The sequence below is a fragment of the Acanthopagrus latus genome, chromosome 15 (assembly GCF_904848185.1).
Source record: "Acanthopagrus latus isolate v.2019 chromosome 15, fAcaLat1.1, whole genome shotgun sequence".
Lineage (NCBI taxonomy): Eukaryota > Metazoa > Chordata > Actinopteri > Spariformes > Sparidae > Acanthopagrus > Acanthopagrus latus.
In genome coordinates, this window is record NC_051053.1 from 27706957 (window position 1) to 27719415 (window position 12459).

General features: G+C 41.4%; 1 protein-coding gene and 1 long non-coding RNA gene across 3 annotated transcripts; one reads left to right on the forward strand and one right to left on the reverse strand.

Moving 5' to 3' along the window:
- Nucleotides 1-720: 720 nt before the first annotated feature.
- On the reverse strand, nucleotides 721-10892 carry znf365 (zinc finger protein 365). 2 transcript variants are annotated; one of them, XM_037123172.1, is made up of 6 exons: nucleotides 10738-10892; nucleotides 8270-8940; nucleotides 7854-8163; nucleotides 7559-7730; nucleotides 7416-7462; nucleotides 721-6454 (listed from the first exon to the last, which is right to left on the reverse strand). In XM_037123172.1, exons 2-6 carry the CDS (start codon nucleotides 8928-8930, stop codon nucleotides 6229-6231), a joined length of 1416 nt encoding a protein of 471 aa, XP_036979067.1. In that variant the 5' UTR covers nucleotides 8931-8940; nucleotides 10738-10892; the 3' UTR covers nucleotides 721-6228. The 2 variants fall into 2 exon arrangements, with proteins under 2 accessions (XP_036979067.1, XP_036979066.1); XM_037123171.1 differs by lacking the exon at nucleotides 10738-10892 and adding an exon at nucleotides 10550-10731.
- LOC119033303 lies at nucleotides 10837-12228 on the forward strand. The gene is made up of 3 exons (XR_005079219.1): nucleotides 10837-10974; nucleotides 11182-11291; nucleotides 11851-12228. It is a non-coding gene; the product is annotated as an uncharacterized LOC119033303 (long non-coding RNA).
- The last annotated feature ends 231 nt before the right edge of the window (nucleotides 12229-12459 follow it).

Below are 12459 nucleotides of genomic sequence, written 5' to 3' on the forward strand. Positions count from 1 at the left end.
ACATCATCACGACAAATTAAATGTGTAGACGTCCTCACACTCCCACACGACACATCCCCCACTCACACAAACATGTTGTGTCCCTACAGAAGTTTCTCACGATATTTTACTAATTAAATACCACATTTCGGATTAAAAAGAACTGAAATGTTGTAAATTAAATTACTTGAGAGGGAGAATGAAGAGTTGAGTTATGATGTTTGTGAATCCCCTCAGACAACAGGAACAGAGTCTCTGCTCCACTGCTGCAGGAGAGCGACACCATGTGGTCAATAATATATACTGCAGCAATTAAAATAAGAAACCTCCAATGTGTGAGAAAAGATGAGTCTAGTTCCCATCACATTAAGAACTGACACTTTGGGATTATGGAACAGGTCGGCAGCCATCTCAACCGTCAGTGTTTGATGAGTATTATCGACTTTTCTTACGAACAGGAACTTTAAAGGAGATGGTGAAAGTGCAAACCTTAAAGTAGCAGAAAATAAAACCTTTGACCTGCTGGTGGCACTAAAGGAAACATCACTGTAGAACCTTTGTGGGTGCTGATTACATCTAGAATATTAAGCCAACCAACCTGGTTCTGGAAGTTAATTAAGCTTAAAAATGTAAAGGCATTGCTCTTAAAAAGAAAAAGTCTCAACTGTTTCTGGACGTCGTCACCTCGGCAGGTCAGTAAAACCCCCAAACACTGGAATAAAAACAAGATACGGTTCGTGATCTTGGCGTCATGTTTGTTCTTTAATCTTCGATGGTTTTCACACAGACCGACAAGTTTCAACATAAAAAGATTTCCAGTTCTTCACAGTATTGCATTTTGCACAGTGTTATACAGACTACAGAGTATGTTTTTCCAGTGAAGGCACAAAACTAGAGATTACTTCTGCAAACGAAATCCCTACAGACGAACATGATGAAACGGAAGGATATCAAAGTCGGTGTGGAAAAACAGATTTACACAACATAAAACTAACTTCTCGGTCTCTACCGACTCACGGCCAGAAGGGTAGTAGTGTCATAATCAAACTAACGTTTACTCCGGTCAGATTACTTGTTGTCACACAACTTCTCCTGCTGGTTTTTCTCTCAGAGCTTTTGCACATTTTCCCCCCGAAACATTTCAAAACACAGACATTTATTTTACAAACCTGTGCATGAACCCTGCTGATTGTCCAATAAACAACTCTCTCTTCATATGAAACCCAACAGCTCCAGGCCAAGTGCTCTGGGTTGGTTTAGTGCAACTTTCCCCCTCGAATACCATTAAAATAGACCTCGCTCTGCTACAAAAGTACACACAGTAGTACAAGATAACAGTATTTTATAAGTACTTTGCTTCTTTTTTTTCTTTTTGTTGTTGCTACATATGAAGCATGCTTTCACAGTAACACAATAGCTACATATGTAGTAGTAGTAGTCGGGCCGTCTCATGCATCTTCCATCACCTGCCCGTGACCTTCAACACCCAACAGGAAGCAGCTCAACAGACTCACACCTGAAGCACCGCACACACTCCTACACACACTCTCCTCCACACACACACACACACACACACACACACACACACACACACACACACACACCTCAAGAGTCACACTGCTGTTTGCACAAAAACCCCACTTCGATATTTTGATGAATCGTCATCGAGATACGAGACGAGACATGGTCTTTAGATTCTGGAATGATCTGCAGACGTCAGATGGAAAAATTGTTGGATGTTTCCTGGAAATGCATCCAGGAAATTACCAGATATATAGTGAGATCATTCTTAAATAATGTTGGAGTGATTTTCAATTAATTTTGAGGTAAATACTGTGGTAATTTCAAGCGCGTTACTTGGTAATTCTGGTAAAGCAGAAAGAGAAACAGGGTTTTTAACAGACAGCAGCAGGAGCTCTTGACTTCAGATCATCAGGAGTCTGATGACACATCGATCTCTGGATACTCAGTGGGCAGTTTGTCCAAATTTATCTGGATCAGGATTTTATACGTGTTAACAAGCAGGCGGAGAGTTCTCCTGACAAAACTCACATTTGTTAGACTGCTGATAGATAATACAGGAGAACATTTGGCTTTGAAATTGGCAACTTCCAATAAATTTGGAGATTTAATTGACACACCTGCTGGTCAGGTCTTAGGAAAGGCTGCCTGAAAGCTGTATTTAAGATTTAATACTTTTCATCCTACTTATGTCAATTTGACTAACTATTTAATTAAAATCAACTTGAAACAACTAAACCATAAAAAAGGAATCACCATGAAGTATGTTTAGGAGATGAATCTACATAACTTCAGGGATCTTTGTGTTTCAAAACAACAACAGAAGCCATTTGTGTTTGTGACCCAGATAAATGTTCTGCCAAGTTAAAGTTCTGCAGGACTACTACTTCCACTCGACGACACGTAATAGCTTTGTATACAAAATATCTATCAACACCGTCAACGAAACCTAAACCACCGACAGCAAAGATACATTTTACACCGAGCACTGTCTTTAACATTTACATTCTGATCATTGGATGAGTGCAAAGATGGCGTGTAAACAGACCGTACAGAATGACGCTGCAGACGGAGGAATGATTCTATTAAACGAGCCGTCACGAGCCGTTTAGTTTACTGCAAATGGACTGTTCATGTGTTCACGGCACTGTAAGTCACTTTGGATGAAAGCGCTGATGCGACGTCATTCATTGTGTGATCGGAGAATCTCCACCCGTTTCTGTGTGAACGAGTGCCGGTTATAAGCCGAACAGGTCGGGTCTTACAACGTGGCATCTCTTCAGTGTGAGCTATTACATTAACTCAAGAGTACATTCGTTATATGTGTGGCGTCCTCCAGACCCGGGACAGACTGGACCTGCATGTACATGGCTTGTTCTGACTGGTGATGTAGCGGAGGGTAAAATACGCAGCTTCACAAAGACTTTAAGGAGAAACTAAGAAAACTCTTACTGATCCTCTCGTTTAACTCTGGCCAAGACAGAGAACAAGCAAACCTCCAGACGTTTTTGAAATGCTCCTTAAAAAGGTGGACTAATATATAAACACAAAGCAGGCGGTTCGACCTGCACTACATCTCCAGTCTGATCCTGCTCTGGTCGCAGACTGTCGGCTGATTGGTTTGTTTAAGACCACGACCGCCAGGAGAAAATGAAAATCACAATAAAGTATTTCCAAGTCAACATATTTAACTTTTTAATCTCTATGTACAATTACAAGACGGCGTCAGAGATGGTCTTAATGTCTTAATCAACCTCAGAACCATGAGTCACATGCAGACTGGATCTGGATCAGGTCTGGTGTCATCACGCTTCGGTCTGTGCTTTACAAACCAAACCAGAGCTGCGAGGGCGGCTAACACAACCACATCTCAACTACAAAATATGTTCCTCTATAGATCAGATTATATATAACCATAAGATATACATCTGAAGCACCACCAGAGATGGATGGGTCGGACAAAACTGTGCATGGTTTCTGTTTTGAAGCAGATTAAAATGTTGATGGGAACAGAAGCACCAAAGAACAATCGTGGCCTTCTTCCTCTCAAAGCTGGACAAGTTTGAATCAAAATAATCTGAACTGCTGCTAAAAATGGAAACTAGGAGTGTTCAGAGAAACTCCAGTGTGGCCATCTGTCACTGTTTCAACACAAGAAAGACTTCATCACACAATATAAAGTGCTGTTGATGGTGTAGATCTGATTCTGGTACACTGACTGTAACCCTCCAGCTTGGACCAGGAGCCTCAATGCTGATGGTGCAGAAATTCAAACTAATTTTCAAAATAAAGGTTTCTAGATTTCAGACAGAGGTTGACAACAGATTCTCTTCTAGGAATCTTTGTGCTACTGTTATTAGCTCATGGTTCAGTTAGCGAGAGCAAGAGTTTGAAAGTGTGTTTTACGATGAGTTAAGGAGGCAGTTAAGCTCGTCTTGGTGAACAGATGTAACATACATCACCAAGCTAAAACTACAGGGCTATCAGACCTCTTGAGGTTCAGATTATTATTATAAGACAGGAGGCTGAGGCTAGCTGGTTAGCATGCTAACTTCAGTAGACAATCACTGCAGCACAAAACAAATATTCTGGCCACAACTTTAAGAATGCTCCTTTAAAGATCCGAGTACAAAACATGGAAATAGAGAAACAGCATTGTTAGCTTAGATAATTCTTCCTCTACACTGTTTGTTTTCATTGTCAACTTTACAAGAGAAAAGGCTGTTAAGACGAGGATAAACCAGTTTGTTCAGATATTGAGCTTGGTTGGAGTTATTAGAGTGTAAACTATCCACAATCCAGCAAAGAGCAGGAAGGAGCTGCTAACGTTAGCCTAAACCCTGACAGCACAGAGGACCAGCTTCCACACAGTAGGTAGTAAGCTAGCCAGACAGGCTAACGTTTGCAGCTACCGCTCGACGAAGGGTTTCAGTGAATGTTTGGCCTTTAAAGCACAGACAGAGACGAGATAACTGGACTGAAGGGGAGCTTCTCTGAGGAGCCAGGAGAGATGCAAAGGTTCGACCAGAGGAGAGGACGTGTCATCAACATCACCAGGAACTTTGTTTATCATCGTTCCATCTGATTCAGGAAGACAACAAGTTGCTTTCCAAGATCAGACCTCGACTGTAATTAAATCTGAACTCAGTAGATGAAATGCAAAAGCACATTTTTACCTGAAGTTTCTCTAAAATACAGAAGAAGAAGATTCAGAACAGAAGTATCACTAAAGACTGAGATGACCAATGATACTGTGTTAGATATTATGCATTGTGCTGACAAATGCGAGTAAAGACTAGAAGCTATTATTCATCTATATGTCTGAATACTGAAGGTTCACCCACAGCCAGTGTTGCACCTCATACTGGTCTATTTCAGCACAGTAATCTATGGAAAAGTATGAAATATGCAAGAAAACAGCGCTGGCTATAAAAACTCTTGAATACAATGTGGTCATGCTGTAAGATTTGTTATTGCATTATGCTCATAAACCCTGTTATACAGATTACTTCACAGTTAAAAGTTACTGTACCGTGTTTTCTGTCATCTGAAGCTAATGGAAAGAGTTACTACTGCTCCATTGTTTGAGTTTGTTATTTTGTATTTGCTGTTGAATTCCTGGTTTATACTTTATTGTAACTTATCTGTTGTTTTCTGCGTTTTTTTCTTCCTTCGATTTATAAAAATAATTGAGTAAAAATTGGGAGGGAAGGAAGTGTCGTTCAGGAGGAGCACATGTATCCAATCATGCTACACAGACGTGATGTCATATTTATACAACTATTTTACATGATACGTTTATAAAGTAAAAAAGAAAACCTCCTTTAAATTAAATCATTATTTTCAAACCTGTTAAGTTTATAAGTTAAAATTAAAGTCACGTACGTTTTGTTTAAATCTGCAGAAGCTCGTAACTTAGAAGCTTTTATAAACAAGTACTTGATTTCCTGTTTCTGCCAAAATCATAATCTAATGAGATTTTTTTAAAAATGTCATCATTACTCAGAGGTCACTGCCGTTCAGAGGTGGGTAGTGCAGCCAAATACTACTTTTCAAAAACAAGTACACGGAAAGAAGTAAAACAGGAAAACGGAAATGTAGAAGTCAATAACTTGAGTCAGAGTACAAACGAACACACTGAAAAAGTTACTTAAGTAGTGAGTAACTTAAGATATAAAACACATGATGTGGAGCCGCAGGTGATGTGATGATGTTCCTCAGGTAAATAAACTGAACATACAGGATGAAAAGTTATCTGATGTGCTCACTGAACCTCAGCCTGCTGCACTGCACAATATTGAATCGTCGATATTGTGAATATTAGTGGCTAACGTTATTTTAAAAGCTTCTTCCTGCTGAAGGTTCGGTCATTAACCTGCACTGACTGTGGAGGCAGAAAGCAGGAGCAGACCTCCTGCCTCTCGGAGAAATATACATGAATACATAAAATAATGTATGAATGAATGTGAGAGAGTAAAAAGTAATGATTGTTAATAACAACTCGTCTCTACCCACCTCTGTCCTCTGTGTCCGTCCTGTCAGATTACAGATTAGCGTCTGCTCTCCTCTGGCAGACTGACATCAGTCCAGACTTATAATAAATAAATGGACCTCAGCGTGATGTGAACGTGACCTCACAGTACTTTTCCATAGGTTAACACACTGGAATAAAGTTGAGTGAAGTCTGACCCGCTGACACCCCCTCTCCCCCGGTGTTTCTCTACAGTTCTATGCCTCGTACCCGGCAGACCGGCGCCGCTGGTGGTTCCAGATGTCGTCTCTGTGTTCGGGTCGGCAGAACAGCCTGGACGACTGGGCCAGACGCTCCCGGTGCTCCCGCTCCCGGTCTCGCTCCCCGGCCGCTTTGGAGAACAGAGGACGTCCACTGAACTGGGAGGCGGAGCGGGTTCTGCTGTCGTGGAGTCCAGACGAGGAGAGCTGACCTCCTGCTGACCTGGAAGTGTCACACGGACAACAAATACACAAGAGCTCCGAATGACGGTCTTATTTTGACTTTTACTGTTCCTTAAACACACAATATCCAATATGTTAACTTCTGGGATTAATGAGAGGATCTGCAGAGGTGTTTATCGGCCGATACTGAGAATCCATCTGATAGCAATGCATTGAAAATGAAATCTGACTGATGACTGTAGTCGAGCAATTTACACGAGATCAGAGGCACTTCTGGTTCTGGTATCAGTCTCAGAACAACCCATAAAAAGTCCAAGTGAAAGCGCAGGTGTTCACGATCCACAAACCACAACCACAGACGGGTAATCTCACTCCTCTCACTGAGTGGAAGGACAAAGAGTCACATGTCGAACGATGAATTAAACATGAAGAAACACATAAACCTGACGGACGACTCAGCGGTCCTCATGAATGACTGAGCAGCGACTGTGTGACCTTTTGGCTGCGAGTCAGAGCAGCAGCTCATCTGCTGAGCAGCAATAAGCCTTTTATCAGCTGAGTGGAAGCTGACATGCTCTCTGGCTCTTTCTCCAGAAGGGTCAGAGCTGTTGAGAAGTGCTCAACCTTTCTTTGATCATTCAGACATTACATGTATGAACATGATGTTAACAGATGTGTGATATGACAATGGATTTATAAAAGTGACCCAATTAAATGTTTAAACTCAGCACAGTGGCACAAAGTTTCGTCCCTCAAACTAAAGATTATCTGATTATTATCATTATTTTATTATTTTATTTATTATCCGTTATCTCAGCTGTGTGTCCAACGCAAATTATGTATTTCTTCTAATAATGTTGTATTCTTTCATTGAGCATTTAAATTTGCTGATCAAACTGTCATAAATGCAGGTGTGACCAGGCCCAGGTGTGTCCTACAGATCAGATGAAGTGATTAATGTGACTCATGTCTGAGTTGAGGGCAGAAGAGAAGGTACTCACCGGCTTTTAGTGATTCTGTGAGGTCCATTATCAGTCGGCTGCTGGTGCTGATGAGGGCACAGAGTCATGTCAAAGGTCAGGTGTTATTTTCATAACCATGGAACAAAAAAGATGATAAGCTTACAATACTTGTGCTGTTGTACCTTGTAGTGGCTGCACTGTTGTGGGCTGCCGTTGACCTGGTAATACTCCACCAGTCTCTCAGCCAGAGCGATGCGTCTCAGCAGATTCTCAATGAAGTGCTGGATTCGAACTTTGCCACATGTCTCCTGTCGAGCCGCTGCCTCCAGAAACTTCTGGATGGTGATCACCTCCCTGGAAAACAAGAATCATGTGTCTAAGTACATCACTTGAATCTAAAGATAAGGTAATTAATGCACCTTGATCCCCTTTGAGGACTTCAGAAGCTCAAATCATTCAAACCTGCTGGCTGGTTACCTCTCTCGTCGTTCCAGCTCATTCTCCGAGGCGTTGAGCTGCTCCCTCAGCGCCGCGATCACCATGACAGCCACGTCAACCTGCCGGCTCAGCGACCTCTCCCTCTCGGCCACTTCCTGTCTTTCCTGGGCCAGGTGCTGCGAGTGAGCGCGCTCACACAGGAGCTCTGTGTCGGTCTGGGCGAGCTCCGTGCTCACCTTGGCCAGCCGGCGCTGCATGGTGCTGTCGGCCGCCCGCAGAATGCTCGCCAGTCGACGACGCACGGCGGCCGAGGCTGCTGCCGTCTCCAGACCGGAGTACGAGTTCTGCTCTGGTGGTGACAGAGAAGGAGACAGATTCAGTTCAGACTCACTCTCGTAATAAATGAATAAATACAGCTTTTCTCCAAAACATAAAGTAAGTAAACCTGAACGCACCGACCAGGTCCAGGTCCAGGTCAAAGTCCAGGCCCGGGTCTAATGGAGATCCAAGAGGAGCCGCAGAAGAGAACGGGAGGTGATGGTGGTTGAGGTGATGACACACGTCTGACTTTCTGATTTTGACATCCTCCTCATTTCTTCCTCCACATCTCTCTTCACCCTCGTCCTCATCTTCATCTTCTCCCACATCTTCATCTTCTGTCCCTCCTCCCTCCTCGTCTTCCTCCTCCTCATCCTCCTCCTCAGCCTGCGTCCCCACCCCGACACTCTGAGTGCGCCTCCTCACAGAGCTGTAGGAGTGGAGGTAACTGCTGTCTCTGCTGTCGCTGAGGGACCGGATGTGCGGCGGTCGCCCGGCGCCCTGCTGCCCCCGGCGGGTCGGGAGGCTCATGTCGTGCCAGGGGATGGCCGACGTCAGCGGGTCAGGAAGTTTGCCGGTGATGCTGAAGCTGCCCGTGATCACGTCCGGCGAGCGGTACGAGTGGCGATACTCGAGGTGGGCGCGGAGCGAGGCAAGGCTGCGGAAGCGCTCCTGTTCGCCACAGCGGGGGCAACGGAAGGGGAGGTCACAGGAAGTGACAGTGACAGCGCCGCAGGCCTGTCCGTTCCTCTCCAAGAGGAAAGAGCCAGAACCTCTAGAACACAACTTCTGCTGCATCACTTTACACCTGGAGCACAGAGAGAAACGAGGCTCAGTCGGTTCCAATATTCAATCAGTCAATACACAAGTCATTTATATAGCGATATAGCAAAGAAGCTCTGGTTCAATCGAGAAGATCTTCTTTGTTTTACATCAGTGTGATTGAAAAATCTTTGAGTTTCTGATTGTTGGTTTGATAAAAAAGGATTTTAAAAACAATTTTAAGTTTTCAATTCATCAATCATTTGATCATTGACTGAGGAAAAAAATCTAAATATTATTTGTTTAGTTTCCTCAGTTTTGAAGATTTGCTCCTTTTGATCATATCATGTGATTATGTCCTGAATATCTTTGGGTTTTGGACTGTCGGCTGAATAAATCAAGACATTTGGTGAAATTTCCTTTTGATAGGCTTTTTACAGACTAAATTATTAATTGATTTATTGGGAAAAATAATAGAGAAAATGAAATATAACTCTCGGTTGATGCCCTAAAACTGCCCAACGAATTACAAGTTAATATTTGCGGTATTTTAGTTTGTTTTGTCTCTTGCAGGTTTTTCATTGGGAGGGACTTTGGTTCAGTTACATATTACCAACTGGTCTGCACTTTTTACCGGATAATAACAGCTAGTTTTGCAGTGTCTTCACTAACAGCTTACATTTAGCAAAATCCAAACAAATATCTACAACAAAAGAATGTGCAACAAGGGTCAAGCCCTGGAAGTACGTGGAGAAAATGTTATGGATGATGGAAAGCAATTTTTTCAATAACCAAAACAACTTTTGTCAGGTCACAAAAAGTCTGTTTGGATTTGGAAAATGACATCTTGAATATATACAGTCTCAGAAGGAATGATGGAGGCAGGTTTGTGGCTGCTGACAGAGAGACAGGAAAGTATTATTATCATCAGAATAAAACACTATATCTGTTGATTATCATTAGTGATATTCTAATATGTAAAGGTGGAGATAATCTCAATTTAATGCATCATATTCTGTTGGTGAATGTATTGTGTTAATCTGAATCTACTGGGGGGTGGGAGTAATTAATGTATCCTAAATCATTTTGTAGCTTCTTATTGTTTAAATTTTAAAGTCTTTTTTTCACTTCTATACTTTGTTTACTTGCTCTATATAGATTATAGATTATCTCACCTGTGTGTGAACTGAATCTGGTGTGTGTCGATTATCATCTGCTTTTTATCATCTTTTGTTTATGGATACTTTGCTCCTAAATCAACACTGACCATCTCTTCTGTGCTCTTATTCTCTAAACATCACTCTGTTAGCTGTGGTTTAGCTTGCTAACATTTTACTGTTGGAAAGAATAAAAGCACTGTTAATAAAAATTAATCAAAATCAAAAATCTGTTCACACATGAGGCTTAAAATGACAACACTCTAATTTAATCGAATTTAAATGTATAATTTCCAACTGAACTGAATTATATAGCTCTCTCTTATATCACTAAACCGTTAAATATATATAATAAGTTAAAATCTGATGATGATCAGATCAAACGTCCCATCATGTCTCTGGTTGAGACAGCAGCTGAGCTGAGCAGCAACCAGCAGCTGTATTTTACGGCACGTAAACATAATAAACCAGATTTACTGTTTAATTTAACACTTTTACCTTCGGAGTTCTTTTTTAATTTTGCGCCTCAGTAACCGCGTAACAGGTCAGCTCCTCTCCTCCAGCCGTTAGCATCGTTAGCCAGCCGGACGGACCGCTAGATGCGCTGCCTGCTAACGTTAGCTAGCTAACAGAAACAATCGCTGAATCATTAGCGCGAGGACGACGGTTGGACGTGCTGCTCTTACCGCGTGCAGGTTAACGGCAGGTTTCACATCAGCCGGTGACCGTTAGTGTCTGACGGAGTCATGTCGCAGATGGAGACAGACAGCAGCCCGCATGATGTCATTCATTCAGGACACACACACGCACACACTCACACACACCGTGGACCCGCCGTCAAGCTAGCTACGGAGCTAACAGCACCACATCCGGTCAGCCCCTTCAGAGTAAAACCAAAAGTGGGCGTGTGGGGGCTACTTCCGGTATGGGTCGTTTTTCATCATGCCTTTTGAACACACACACATCAATACACTCACGTCAATATTCCAAACAGGGCATTACGTTTATGCAATTCTAATAGGGGACATCTGTTTCTGGTCATTTTCTAAAGACATAAATAGAAGAGAAAAGCTTAAGTTCTTTTAGATTAGATTAATATTACTTAAGATGTGTTCTTTTAACTTTTTAAGGGCATTACCAAGAGGGGATTCCACACGCATATACAAACTGCTGGTCGGGGACCTCAACCTGCTGTGTATCGGCTGTCTGCTGATGTGGTGCAGCTCCACCAACAGCATGGGTGAGCACACACACACACACACACACACACACACACACACACACACACACACACACACACACACACATACATACACACATGCTCACACAATCAAATGAAAATTGAATAGAAATGCTTCGTTTGACTTCTTTTACATAAATATCACTTCAAATGTGTTATTTTAATTGTTTTCTTCAATTCAATTCAACTTAAATACATGACATGACATTTACATTTAACATTTAAATTTAACATTTAGATTTAAATTTCACAATTTGATTTAGATTTAACATTTAGATTTAGATTCAACTTTCAACATTTAGATTTTGATTTTTTTAAATTCAGATTTAACATTGAAATTATATATAAGAGAAGTAAATATCACAAAGTTGACAAATATTGCTGTAACTCTGGGGTTTGTCGCCAAATGTGGTGAAAACTTGCTGTTTATTTTAGCATGCTCAACGTTACAATCGGCACCCCATACATTCAGGTTTCTGTTTTCATGTCTTTTATTGTCTTTATTAGGTGTTTGGTTATTTTACATATTCTCCCATATTTATATTTTCTTCTTCAACAGCATTACATGAACCCAAACTGAGACGTCCACCTTAAATATAGAGCGATGCCTCCACTCACTGAACAGATGACTGACAGCAGAGTTCAACTAATGGAGACTGAAAACACACTGAATCAGAATCACTGTGACTTTACTGCATCAAAAGAGAGAAGAAAAAGTACATTTACAGTATTTTGGATTTGATATACTTTTTTCATTACAAACATTTTAAATATGTTATAAACCATATTTGATTTCATTGCTTGGAAATTTCAAATTTTTCTTAAAATTATGAAGTTTTTGGATCTGAAGAAATAAACATGCAGTTTTTAATTGATTTGTTTATTTGTGCCCATCTTTTATTTGGTTCTTCATGGTCTCTCTCTCTCTCTCTCTCTCTCTCACACACACACACACACACACACACACACACACACACACACACTTATCAATGTGGTCAGCAGTGCACAGCGTCTCGCCACTATCTAAGATGGGACGTTTGTTTCTGGTTAGTTTAAAGAAACAAAAATAGAACATAAACCCAAACTAAGATGTCCACCTTAAAAGATTTTGCCTTTGTCATTTTATCTGTTTTGTTGTCTAAGCAGTTCTTCACTAATTAGGTTATTA